The sequence below is a fragment of the Clinocottus analis genome, unplaced genomic scaffold (genome assembly GCF_023055335.1).
Source record: "Clinocottus analis isolate CAN_PGR_092001 unplaced genomic scaffold, fCliAna1.0.p SCAF_25, whole genome shotgun sequence".
NCBI lineage: Eukaryota > Metazoa > Chordata > Actinopteri > Perciformes > Cottidae > Clinocottus > Clinocottus analis.
In genome coordinates this window covers 6,347,802-6,362,405 of record NW_027175987.1, presented here as the reverse complement: position 1 = coordinate 6,362,405, position 14,604 = coordinate 6,347,802, and the positions used below count along the sequence as shown (strand labels likewise).

General features: G+C 41.6%; 1 protein-coding gene across 2 annotated transcripts in view; it reads right to left on the bottom strand.

Annotated features, from left to right (window-relative positions):
* Nucleotides 1–6,327: 6,327 nt before the first annotated feature.
* negr1 (neuronal growth regulator 1) overlaps nt 6,328–14,604 on the bottom strand; it is a 138,010-nt gene continuing 129,733 nt past the window's right edge. For both annotated transcript variants that reach the window (XM_068591272.1, XM_068591273.1), the window contains one exon: nt 6,328–9,304. In XM_068591272.1, coding sequence (XP_068447373.1) covers nt 9,204–9,304 — 101 coding nt within the window. In that variant the 3' untranslated portion in view covers nt 6,328–9,203. The remainder of the gene's footprint in view (nt 9,305–14,604) is intronic.

The window sequence follows — 14,604 nt, the reverse complement described above, 5'->3', positions numbered from 1 at the left end:
TAAACGTAATGAGTTTGTTTGGTAAAATAAGTACTGAATACGTAACTCATGTATGCACCGTTATTTAGGTACGTATGTAACAAAAGTCACTGTTCACCTGGTTTTAAACAGGACATGAATCGTGGTCAATGAAATTAAAGTCATGTATTTGTTTGACTTTCTTACTCTTTTGCTCTGACTCTCTGATACAGATGTGAATGGACTTACATTGGGATTAGTTTGATTAGGTTTAGGCACATGCACTACTGGTTCAGGGCTAAAAAAAAAAGACATCTTTATTAATTTAAGGATCATAAATTAATCCTTGATTTTGGAAAAGTTAGTTGTCAGCAAACAACACAGTCCTGTTCATTCATGGAGTGAGTTATGATTGATGCACGACTTTGATGTTTAAATTTTAATCCAACATGAATAAAAAGGTCCCAGAAGTGCTTCTGTTGCTCATTGCAACTGCTACTTAAAGCACAGTTCTAGTTAAAGTTTAACTGACATTGCATCCACCATTTCGTCAGACCTGTGACCAACTATCTTTTGTCTACTACTCAAAGCGCTTGTTACAGCATCATCCCTCTTTGTGTTGAAACCACTTTGTGTTGTTGACGGGGTTCTGGTGCGGCCAGCAGATCTCCGGGTCAAGACTTACTCATTGTGTACAGTCCAATTGACTGGAGACGGAGTTGAGAAACAACATGTGATTGTGTCAAGTGGCCAGTTTACAAACTCATTTTAAACCAATGAAAAGCTAAATCTTCGCCAGACTAAAGCAGCCGGGTTACAAAATTGCAGGCCAATTTTCTTTTGAGTCTTTTGCTTTTCACACAAACTGTTGCAACCTGCAAACGTGAGCAGTTACTCCTGCTCTTGACCCGTCGCTGACAGATTTAGCACATTACCTGTTTTAAGAGATTAGTCAATTTGTGAATAATTTATTTTCCCTGCAATCAGTCTAATGCACAGAATGATTATAACTTTATTGATCCATTATGATCAGTAATGGGTGGACCCAAAACGCAGAGACAGATGCAACTTGGAGTCAGGATTTATTGTTGGAGCAAAGGGTGAAGAGGATGATGGGAGGTTGAGCCGAGCTGGGCAGCCTGAGGAGAGTGAAAGCCTCCGCGGCTCAGGACTGCGGTAAAACCGGCGAGGCCGGCAGACAAGGAAGTCAGAGGATAATAGCAATAAAGTAGAGACACCAAGAGGACAAAGAGATAACGCACATAAAAGCACAGCCAAAAACAACCCGCCACTGGAGTTGCAACACCTACTCGTGGGGGACTGAGTGCAGAGCCGTGGTTGAACTAGTGCAGAGTGATGAGCTCGTTGTGAGGCAGGTGTGTGTAATCAGAGGTAACTGCAGGCAGCTGGGAGCCGGCAGAGGAGCGCCGCGCCACACCGACTGACCGAACGAACAAGGGAGGGAAACGGGGAAACCCGGAGTCATGGCTGAGAAACAAACGACGACCCCATCAGCCTCAGCTGTAGCCGACGTTGTGTTCAACCATAGCGATAATTAGCAATCGATGGCATGCTGATGGTGAACATCCCACCTGCTGAGCATCAGCATGTTAACGCTGTCTACAGCAGGCCTCAGACTACGGGATTTGGGTTTGTTTGGACAAACTTTTTAGTTGAGGTCTGAAAGATTGTAGTAATAAAGTGTTGGAAACAAACAGGAAACTATCTGCGGTCTCCTCACAGTGCTGATAGTGTCATAATCTGTGAGGCGTGAGGAAGTCAGGTCGGCTGAGTCAGTGATGTCCTTTCTTAAAACATACTTTTACTTTCTGGTTTCTCTCAAGTTTAAAATTCCTGTGAACTGAAAGTTTTTTTTCTTTTCCTTTTCCTACCTTTTTTCTCTACGTCAAATTATTTTTTTTAATCTGTTTTCTTTTAAGCCTAATTATTTATGACTAATTTGAAAACTTTTTAAAAGCTTTTTAAAGATTGTTAGTGCAATGTTATGTAGTCACCTGCCAGGTAAAGTAAACAGATTGTTTTTGGCATTTGAATAATCAATCATTAAACAATGATTTGAATGTCTGTTATTTCTTTTGAGGACTCTGCAGTTCTCATATTGTCATCCTGCTGAAAATGACGGAGGAAATGGAATGTCTTATAATTAAAATTATAATTGAATCTCACAGATTTGAGTATTTATATAAAAGCTACAAGTTATCAACCACAATTGAATTTCCCTTAAAATGTATGTTTAAAACTAATAATAATTTTTTTAAATTTTTTTTTAAAAGTTTTTGTTCATTAAATGTCCGACTTATGTATTGATATGAATAAATTATTATATTCCGGAGAGGCTCCAGAGTGAGGATGTTCAATCAAATCCTGTCTCTTAAACATAAAGTGTTTTTGTTGTAAAGGTCGTATCAGTGCAACACAAACACACAATCTACAATTCCATCGTCAATTGCCATTTATTAGTATCAAACCACTGCTACAAAATCACATCAAACATGATGAAAATGGACTTGCATACGTGCTATACACAATGTAAGCTTTAAAGTAATTAAAGTACATTAATCAATATATATATTTATATATATTATATATAGATATATCAATGCCACTTAAAGCCATATATATCATTCCAGTGATCTAGAGCCTATAAATGTACAACTACATCCCTGGTGGCTAACAGACCTTCATACACATTTGAGTAAACATTTCAATTCCAGACTGTTTTCAGCATGGTGATTTAAATAAAACGAACAAATACAAAAAAAGGGAGAAATAAATGTCCATACAAGAACATTTTAGGATGTTCCTGTCAACCTTATGATATCCATTCCATTCATTTTTTTGTAAAAAAAAGAGGGGAAAAAATCGGCACAAGTACAGATATTCAATTTGCAGAACCAAAATAGAATAAATGCTGCTCCTCGTACCTGGACCTCGAGGTCACTCCATTGAAACAGAAACAACACGATGAACTGGTGCTACAAAGAACTGATTTGCTGCGTCTTTCAGTGTAAATAACACAATGTGTAATCTGCCTTTTGGGGCATGAAAACAAATGAAATTGGATTACATTTACTGTCAGTCAAATGATGACATGCTCTCATTGGCAAACCCATTCAATCCCTCATGAAAACTGACAAATGCCCCGGAGCTTTACGTGAAAACACTTTGGCGCCAGAGAGAGGAGACCTGGCTTCCATAGCTCGCTTTCAAACCCAAGCATTATCTCCGGCTCTGCATCATTGGCTGGCAACTTATTTTCCAGTTCAGTGGAAATAATGAGGGACAGGTTGACAAATACTTGATGCAACTTCTTAAAAAAAAAAAAAAAAAAAAAAAAAAGCACGTCTCCCCTCTGCACTTGCAGTTGCCAAACCATGAGAGGGATTTCAAAGAAAATGGAGAGACACACCAGTCAGAAACTCCTCAATATTTTTCTACCAGTTGAAATGTGTGAGAAAAAATGAAACCGAACAATTTTTTTTTTTTTTAAGAGAGCATTTCCCCCTCCATTTAGAGCTGAATTAAACTTGCAAAGAAACTGTTTATAGAGAAATAAATTCATTGTTTTTGTTCTCTTCCTGCCTACATTTGACAGGAGGGATATCGTTGTTCCTGCTGTGCAACAAACACATCTTCCAAACTGAATGCCAGCACTCAAGAAACAGAGTATGCTGATCAGGGAGGTGCGATGGCGACTGCGGGAGCCGGACGGCGGCTCCAAGTGTATGACACAACCTCCCAGTTACAACTCACAAAGGCACTGGAAGGGTTTCATTAACTGCAGGGTCAGGAGGAATCCCTCCTTCACAACTCCTCCGCTCTGCTCTCCGTTGCGAGGAGCCAAACAGCACATTGACACCATCCTAATCATTTCCATGACCTATACGGTAAACGCCGCCTTAGTTTCGCTGCGGGATGATGCTGCTTTACATATATTTATTTGCAGAAAAACTGCAAACATCCAGCATTGATGGTCAAATCACAGAACACTGTCACACCTGATGTGCTGAGAAAACATGCTGATAGGTTGAACATTTGTATAAAGTTGCAATACAAAATGTCTCATTGTCTTCATCTATTCATCATATTTAACCACCTCTTTACATGAGCTTTGTATTGGCGACACAGTGGATGTGCTCCTATTGGCGCATCAACACTCTGCTGTCACACCAGTTTGTCGTGACGCCTCGTGACACCCAGGGTGGCTCAACATCTGCAACACAATTCAAGCTGTCTGTGTTTTTACTGGTACGGGGACATTTTTTAGATAGTGTCAAGTAAAATTTGTCAATCACAGAGAAGCCTTTTTACATGATCAATAAATAAATAAAACAAACAATTTGACCTGATGAAAACCAGGATGAAGACAATCTGAACCCTGTTTGTTTCCTAGAAGATTAATGCACGTGACTCCACTTTAATGACACATTGATCCAAAACATATTAATGATGATGACGTTTAACTATTTAGAATTCATTTGTTGACTGCTACTTTTGGGTTAAGGGGTCAGAAGGACTGTGAAACTTAATTAGTGCCGTAGTTTGCTTCTATGTTAATACAGTGAATGTTTAGTTCATGTGATAAATAGTCAATTTAGTGAAAAGTGTTTAGCGAGCAATCAGCCAAAGGACTGGAGCATTAATACTGTAAATGAGTTGGTTATGATTGATGAAATACTTTAAAGGCACATTCAGTACAGCACTGATCCCCTCCAAAACTCAGCTGTTGTTTCATAAATCCAAACCTGTATTAAACGCAACAGAACATGATGATTCTGATGCGCTGGGATTAGAGGAGGAGGCTTTGAAATGAATTTGAAAAGTCAGGGTGGGGAAACGTGGGGCCGCAATAATACATACGAGCATGAATTTTTTAAATCCTCTTATCTTAAATTTAAAAATGGAGAGATTTCCCCCCCTCCGCTGTCAGCTGGAAGCGCAAGGTGAGGCAGTGATCTCTGCAGGTGGGTGGCGTGGCCTCTTTTTTAGCTTGTACATCAGCATGACTTTTTCAACTGAACTTTTTATGAGGTCGGTCACACAACCAGTGGGTGTTTTACTCATAGGTGTATTCAGGTCAGAGGATACTTGATAGCCTTGTGCTAATGTGAAAAAAGGGGGAAAAAACGGCCCCTGATGTGTTATGGGCCTGAATGTGCAGTGATTTATGTTTGTAAATAACTCCAGATTATACATACAGGGCAACTCACTCCAGTCAGGGATGAGGATGCAGTGCAAATGGTGGTTAATCCTGTGGCTTCTGGCCATCTGGGCTCAGGAGGATTTACGCAGTGTTTAATGGCAGAAGGGAGAGGATCAAATATGCACGATACAGCAAAATTAAGATGACTCAATTATTTCGGCTACACTGTACAAACAGACTGATATTTCCTTCAAGCATGGAGAGAGAGAAGTCGCCGCAGGGTTTCACCAGTTTACCGGCAAAACACACCGAGTTTAGAATAGTTTGACTTTTAGCTGTGAGGTGCGACTCCTGTGTTGTGTTGACATGCGTAAGAAAGAACAACACGCCTGAAACCCACCTTCCAGCCACAGAAAAATGACATTTGGCAACGACCCACACGTGCCTGGTGTGTGTTTCGGTGTCACTATGCCGCTGGCTAATCAGTATTCCACTTAAAGTGGACTTAAAAAAAACTTGATAGTTCTCATTATTCTAACCCTTATATAAAAAGTCAAATTGTATCTAGCAGTGATCCCGATTAAAGTTATCAAAAATATTAGCGATGATGTAAATATAACTGAGCCAGTTTTATTACATGACTGTCTACTAGCTTGAGCTGGACATTGTAGCCGTCAAGCAATACGACGTCATCCTTGAGACATTTTTTAAAGAGATAAATGGTACAGAGTGGTGTTTCTTCTGATATGACACATGTTTAACAGCCAATATTTCTTTGTGTAGATGAATAAACATGAAAACAACTGATATAAACATGAGAAGCCTGCTAACAGCATTGATCTGGAGAACATCTTGATTTTAGGGCAGTCAAGTTACGAGATGGTTTGAATTCTAATTTAAGGACATTTTGGTGACGACAACCCCTTTGAGTGCTCATTAACTCAGATGTGGGTTTATATTGTAACATGAAGACTTTTATTGCAAATAATAGTGATTCGATAAAAGGAACTTGTAAATACCATTATTCCCAAAATATAATCAACATCCAGTACATTTCATATGTATGAACACTAGCATGGTCTTGACTGCTTCAAGCAACCACCATAACTCCACCATGTGCCACAATAATCAATATGACTCTGAATAGCAGTTGATTTTTCAACAAAAGTTGATTAAAATAAATCACAAACAAACACAGCCGGCTCTTCTGTGAGAGGTATGTATTTTTAGACCAGGTATAGGAAACCAAATGTTTTGGAAAAAACTGCTTCCGTTCATAAAAAGTATGAATATCTGTAAAATGGCCACCTTAAAACCACAGGTTAACTTTGACATGCAGCACAACCATACTTTCTGCACATCGTCAAACACGCAAGTGTGTGAAAACTATGACTACACACTGGCTCTAAAGATCAAAAGGTATCCTATGTTCTCCAAATATACACACATTGATTCTGTTCTATAATACTGTTACTCTCTGTTTCAAAAAGTAGGTAATTTGATTGCAAACATTGTTCTTTTTAATGTACTCGTCTGACAAAAAATCAACAACAGTAATGGCACCTAAATGAACCCGACAACATTATAAACTATGCCATACTGTACCTCATTCAAATAAATGTCACATATCCAGTGTTACATGTTTCAAATGTAATTTTTTATACATTGTTTTCATAAAGGAAGAGAATAAATATACTTCTGACCCATTTTCATTATAGCTTAACATTTAAACAAGATCATATGGTGCAGTATTTTCATAATTTGTAAAACAAGCTGATAACAATTTCAGTACAAATAATAAAATAAAAAAAATGTTGAGCAGACCTTAAAACAAATCACCACAAAACGAAAAAAGTAATAACAGTGTTTGTGCTTTAAGTCTTTTAACTGCGATGGCTATTTCTCTACAGGTTTGCAGTTACAAGTTCAAGTGAAAATACTGCGTGAACTAACGGTTAGTCCCTCGATCGCGGGGGCAAAATAAAACACCATCCAAATCCAAACAAAGCCCTGCAAACATGTCAACCTGGACGACAAATACTGCATTTTTATCAGATGCAACTGGCTTATTTGAAAATACCTGCAGGAGCCACGAGTGGAGAAATTTAGTTTTTTTCACTGAGTGTGATGCCAAATTAGAAAATTTGTCAGCGACTGGTTTAAACACATTTAATAAGCAGTAATATGTCAAACAAATGAGTCGTATCTCATTGAGAGCTTCTGGAAGTGTCCTTCTAAAAGGAGGTTCATTTCATGTCTATGGTACTATTAAGGCATTACTGTACAGTATCTCTGTTTACACCATGGATTGAAGATACTGGAGGATGAATATGCCATGTCATGAAGCAAAACCTTTGCGATCATTTTTTATTTATTTTTTAAGCCTCGATATGGTTGATTTCGGTGAATAAAAAGCCACATTTTCTCCTATTAAACGACCTCATGGTTTAATTTATTCTCTGCTGGACATTCACTGACCTTGTGGATACTGATCAGCTGTATTGAATAAAAAATAACTTTCATCTTGGAGGAGCTGTTTGCACTGTGGGCCATGTTTGTAAAGATGTTCATAAGCTTCATTGTGTATTCTGTTGTTCATAATTTACATGAGTAGGACTCAGATTGGAGGCAAAGCAGGTTTTATTATTTGTACTTTTTCTACATCCTTCATGGTGGTGTAGTTGCCAGAAATCTTAAGTCAATGAACTTCGGCTCTCTGGATGTCCTTTATTTGTTAACTAGTGCAATGAAGTAAATATATGTACTGTAAAAGAGACTGTAATATATTTAAGTATTGAATTATTTTAAAGCAGAGAAATAGAATATAGTACCGTGCTGCAGAAAGCTGCTTTCCCAGAGTCCATTATTTCACTTTTGTGCCAAAAGTTGAAGCCAAAAACTTGAAGCGACCTACAGTGTGCCGCTGTAGGTTCTCAGCCGGTTGACGATCGGGGAGGTTCACAACAAATTCAGAAGCAAAACGCTCCGCCGGCACGCCCATTGGAGGCGGCGTGGTGAAAAGAAGTGCCTCTTTAGGAGGAAAGCTTACAACAGTTGAACTTGGGCTCTGCTTTTTCTTCTCAGCTCTAACTTTTTTGTTGTGACATTCACGGATGTGGACTCTCCGGGAGAAAAAACTGTGGAGTATATATACTGTAGTATTTATATTTTCAAGAAAAATGTAAACATAGGGCAGCGATGTTCCTCCCTTCTTACTGTACAAAGTCATGAACTGTGTTAATGTTCTTGGTCAAATGAGAAAAGCTGGTCCCACTTCAAAACAAAAGCCTACACTATATTAAAATATAAAGATACAATACAGTATACTTTGCTACTTTGACGGCTGCCTGATCAAATCTGTTCGGCAGGCATAGTAACTGAAGGACCCATTTCAGAATACAACAAAGCACACCTTCAACACTGTTCATCCATCTATTGAGTAATCATGACAATACAGGTCCCGAAAAAACTCTGCAATTATATTCTTTAGATTTTTTTCAGTTTTTTTCTTCTTTTTCTCTATTTTATAAGCACACTCCATAATCTGAATTTGTATTGTTAGGAATCTAAATGTCTTTCCTTTGTTCAACAACCCATAATACATTCAATACAACATTGGTATGTTAATTCTGTGTACTGAGAGACTTGGCACAATTGCTTTTTTTTTTGTTTTTTTTTGCCATGTACAAAAACGGATGGAAATGTCAATTTTGCGCCATTGGCTCCCAAAGAGAGAAGCATGAAAGTAACTCATTTAGGGAGTTGGGGCAGGAGGGGCGGTGGGGGTGATATGATTGAAGGTGGGGCGGGGCGAGCACTGATTTACAAGGTGGTCAATCAATCAGAAAAGAGAGGAAATAATAATAATAATGATAATAAAAAACATCATAGTATTTACATGACAGAAATTCCACCCAAAAAATAAAATAAAATAAAAAGAACGTTTCCCCACACAAAGTAACGCTGATTATTTCCCCCGTCACGGCTTTTCAACAAACTGTACCAGATTGGATTCCAGCCTTCAGCAATGTCAAAAAGGATTCATAAATGCACTCGACAGTCATTGTGTCTGGACCCTCTGCTAGTACACGCTGATGAAGGAGGAGAGCGCCAGGACCAGGTACTGGCAGGCCAGCGGGACGCGTGCGCTTCCTGTGCTCCCATAGGGTGCAGTGTTGGGCGCTGTGGGCGGGAAACAAGAGAAGCTCTGATTAGACGTGATTGCATTTTCACCATTTGACATATCTTTTGAAGTAGAAAGGATAATATTATCTCTGAAACAGAGTGGAGTTCAGAAACAGCATTAATGCAACTAAAGCAAAGTCCAGCGCTTAATGTTAATACAAAAATAATAATTCTGACCGATAGCAGACCCTAACTACCTGGCCATTAACTGCAAACTGACACGATTGCATGCAGAGATGCTGTGGCTGAAGTGCCTCACGAGCTGCCTGATAACAGGTTAAATCCATCATTCACCACCAGCTGCAGTGTACACACGCACATGCACACGCACACACACACACACACACAAGGCAACCGAGTCCCCAGTAAACCCCAGTGGAAGAGTTAGCAGCCATCGATGCTGCGTGCGTTGTTGTGGACACATGCAGCCGCTTTGCTCTTTGAGGTTGCCAGCTGCTTGTCTGCCTGGTGCATCGCAGCCCGGCAAAACGTTAGCAAGTGTTTGGGCAAGAGGGAAAGCCCTTATGTTGCTGCGAGGATGATGAGGACGAAGGCAGCAGTGCAGTGTGTGTGTGTGTACACTTTATTTGACGGTAAATAAATGCTACAACTCCTAAGCCAAGCTGCTGTGTCTTGCTTGCCACCTGCTGATTGAAGTCAAGAGGGTTAGCCCCAAAGTTAGCACTCACTTAAGGTGGACTGACTTTTAAGGTGGACGAGCTCCTTGTTCTCCTGTCAAGACGCTCCACTGACTTCTTTTTTGCATTAATTAACTGGTCAAAATACTTGTTGTTGGTTCACGGTCAAACGGTTAATTAACCCCAGAGCTTTGTTACCTCAGATCGTAATATTCTAAAACATTGTTTTGCCATCTCATCTTTTTTCAGCTGGTGTCAAAACAAGTTCCCTCTTTCATATTAGTGCTACAAGAAAAGCCATCAGTGGAGAGATGAGAATATATGAGGATGAAAAAGTTTTTTTATTCTTCTCATTCCTGTCGGAGGCGGCGTTTGTTTTGGCCGGTTTCTCTGACTATATCGCCTCAGTAATATGAACGGGCATCTCTGGAGAGCTGCGTCTGGCGGCCCGAGAAGCTGAGGGCGGCTACTCAGCCTCCTGGACACAGACACACTCTTTTAGTAGCTCAATAAAGCACACCTCACAGGTTACAAAACATGTTCTACCTCAGCAAACACACAAACACACACGCACACACACGCACACACACACACGGCGGTGCGAACAGGCTCTGCTCTACCAGGGGAAATCATGTGGTGCACGGCCCATATCAGCAGGGTGCCTCTCTTTACACGGCCATATAATTAGTTCACAATGTAACTCCTCTGATGTGGACCTCACAAGCGGACAACACGAATAACCACAAACACATACTGTGCACACACACAGATGCAATCATGAACATACAGTATTAAGTATTTTTACTCAGCGTTACAGGCTGAGGATTGCTATCCCACTGTGTTGTTGTTGTTGTGTCTCGGGTATTTATTCAATTGGGCGGTCGTCATTAGAGTGGCGTACCGTACGGCTGTCGCCGTGTAAAAATAAACACAATGATGCAAGAGATTGATCCCGACATAATAGCTTGTGGGAGACCATTTTCACATAGAGATGGAGGGGGAGAGGGGGGGGGGGCAGGACACATACATGCCGTTATTACCTGACACGGCAGCTTTTACCTGACATGTTCAAGCTTTATGTTGGTGCGGAAGGTGTTTACCTATTAGAGTGAAAACTACAGCTCTGCTGACAGATGGAACAGGGGGAAAACAACAACAAAAAACGGTGAAAAGAGGAGCACAAACGGGTGCAAATGTTGATGATGTGTGTGTTGGATGCATGGCTGGCCTTTTCTATCTTTGTCTCCCCTCTCTACCTCTCTCTCTCTCTCTCTCTTTGTATCCCTCCCTTTCTCTTATTCTCTCTCTCGTCCTATCCAAAGTACAGGATAATGACACAGTTTTCCTGGGCTGTGAGAGCGAGCCGAGAAATGGTAACCATAGCAACAACTCCTGTCCTGCTCAGCCGGCCCACTGATGCCGGAGACTAAATGCGCTGCATTGTGCTAGCCACGCTAGCACAATGCATTTAGGTTGTGTGTGTGTGTGTGTGTGGTGATGGGTGTGGACTAGGCAGATGTCACTATTTCCTCTCCTTCGTGTCAGTGTTGTTTCTGGATCAGTAATCGCATTAATATCTTTAACACAACTGCAGCAGATCCGGGAGCTTCGCAGGCAATTATTAGATATCTGCTATGAATTGTTGACTGTGCCGGAGAGCGTCACAATAAACCCCTCGGTGCTTCAGGAGGGGAAGTGTTAAGTGAGCTTGGGGGATCGTCCGTGTCACTTGGTTCCTGCCTCATCACAGTGTTTGATTTTGGGCTTGTTTAATATCTCCCTGTGTCACTGCGAAAAAAGCAGCGGCTTCTATTGTTTTGACTGTGTGGGTTGTAACTTGCCATTTTAATTAACTCCCCAACCAGGAACTGCCTGCAACACCATTACTCTGCTTATTAACATGAAGGGAATAGAAAGAGGAAAGAGACTGAGAGAAAGCGAGCGCAAATTAAAGACAGATACGGGGGGAGAAGAACGGGGAATCAAAAGGAAGAGCGAGCTCGGGGAAGAAGACAATGATTGAAAGGGGTGCGAGAGCGAAGCGGCAGCAGCGGCGGACAGGAGAGAGAGAGAGAGGAAGAGGAAGAGGAAGAGGGGGCTCTGACTGAGCTCTACCTCTTTCAGGTTTGAATTTAATTGCCATGTACATCAGCACGGCACTGCAATGAAGTACCAGAATCCCAGACAATATATCATAGAGAAACCAACAGTGTCAAGATGCGCAGACGCCAGGAAGACAAGCAGCGCTCCAAAGGGAGAGAGGAGTGGAGGAGATAAGTGGAGATGAAAGCGATACGCTTCAATTACTGTTTTGCAACTGAATTGAAATGAAAAACTAAAGCCTCCCAAGCTCTAGCCAGAGTCATATGAAAATAACAATCCCTGGTTCTCTCCTCTGATTCTGGCCTGAAGCCACCAGCTTTAAATAGCATGCCGAGGGTGTGAGCCACCCTCCCTCTCTCTCTTGTGTCCTTCTTCCCTCCCCCTTCTCACCCAAATCTCCATCGACAGCAGTTTTGTCACCCACATATCATATGCACAACAAACGCTAAGGCCCTGAACCTCGGTCACTGTTGACACAGATAATGAATCATACTGAAATATGCAACAGTGACACTCAATGCTGGGTTTGTTTTGAGTGCCATCTCGAGTGTTATGCACTGCACCGTAATTCACTGGAACATCATCATTCACCCGGTAATAGCGGGCGCTCCTTTCCCAGCCTCTTGTCAACCCTTTAGCTGTGACACATGCTGGGGTTTTGTAAGGTTTGAGCTCCATTCAGAAAATCTCAGTCGTGTGTTTGATACATGTTCTGCAACGGACACCAGAAAATGTGAGAAAAAGAAAAGTAAAACAGAATCTGCCATGTTTTGGAGTTAGATTAAGACATCCATGTGTTGTTTTAGCTGATGATACGTCCCTTGAGTTGCTTGTATCCTGTCACAATGCAGGTCGGCAGCCAGCTGGGCAGCATCCCAATCCCCCAGGGGACAAAGCTTCAGAGATGGGCTCTGAAGCAGGGGGATGGGGTTCAGTGTCCTTGACCATCAATCAGAGGCCTTAGGTCTTCCCTCTCCCCCCCAGCTCTCCTTGGGAGAGCCCACATGAGACACTCCTGAGCCAGAACTGATCCTGTACATACCATGCTGTAAATCGGGCAAAATCCCTCTACATGCAAGGTTCACATCAACCACCGAGGGTGTTTTTAACACAGTACAGCACAAACTTAAAGCAGGTGAACAACGCTGGATGTTTGGTAGAGTATGAATGAAATATAATACAATGCTCATGACAGCATAGATGAGGGGATGCCACACCTTCAAAGACTATTCTGCGCTCCACCGCCTTTTAAAGGCCTGCACCAAGAGTGTGCACACATTTTAGAGAAGGTGATCAAGACATTTTCCATGCTTTACCTCACTTCAATCCACTGACAGTGAAATGCGCTCATACCCGGCGCCACTCATCTTGTACCCTCTTGCCTGTAGCAGCCCGCCATATTGAGTTGCTGCACAATTGACTTGCTGACCCATCAGCTCATTCATCCATTTCTCTCTTCTATTCCTTCTGCTCTTGTACAAGCAAAATGTTCGTCATGGCCAGATATGATGTTCAAAACTCATCACCTTCGCCTCTCGCTATGATCATCACATACTGCTGCTCCACAGAGTCCTCGTTCACACGGACCTTCGAGCTCATTAGCCCGACCAATCATTTGCATTAGCGCGAGTAATGAAAAGCCTCCATTAATAGGATGGCCTTCAGAGATCATTTACCGTCCTCCGCCTCCCAGTGCTGCCATATCCTCACCCCCACCCGCTCCCTTCTAACCTTCTTTGCTCCACATCCTGGTACCTGCCGGTTATCAACACCCAGCAGAATGCTTTTTAGGGCTGGAGCCCGGCCGCTAATAGCTCCTCTCAGCATCCGTATCTAACTGGAGAGTGAATGCGTGAGAGAGACGGGTCACCTGATAGCTTGCTGAGTGAGCTGGGGGCTCTCGATTGCAGGCAGGCTTTGGCCTTCAGCTTGACTTAATCAACGCCTCTGTGGGATATCTGGACACATAAGAGAGCCCTCAGCACAGTGTGAGCTGGTGGAAGGAATCCCAAAAGAGGAGACATTTCCGACATTCTCCCCACAGATACTGTTCTTTTTTATTATTGATCGACTTCTCACTTGAACAGTCTCTCTTTTCCCTCCCCCTCGAGCAGAACGTGTGCTGTGTGTCTTCCTTTTATTCGAACTGAATAGTGATGTTATGAGTCCGGCAACAAATTGAGAGTGACCTACATGTATGTTTATTGCACCTTTCAATTCAAGGGCATACTTTATGCTGGGAATCAATGAGCTTGCAAATGATGTACTTTATATGCACGCCTGATGGATGGATCTCCATTTTTCAAATGTTTTATGAATTTTCCCTTTTTTAACTTCTGGTCTTTTCTAAATTTAGAGGGTAAATCCACATCAGCACATTCTGAGAATAAACAAAGAAATGCTGTACAGTGTGGATTGATACTTTAAGCGAGCGTTTTTAATTACAGCATTTCCAAAAGCATAATTACTCCACGACTTTGGCTGCTCCCGTTAAATCTGTTTAATGTTAGAGGCTTAATAAAATGCACAGGGACGCAAACAAATGGAGTCAGCATG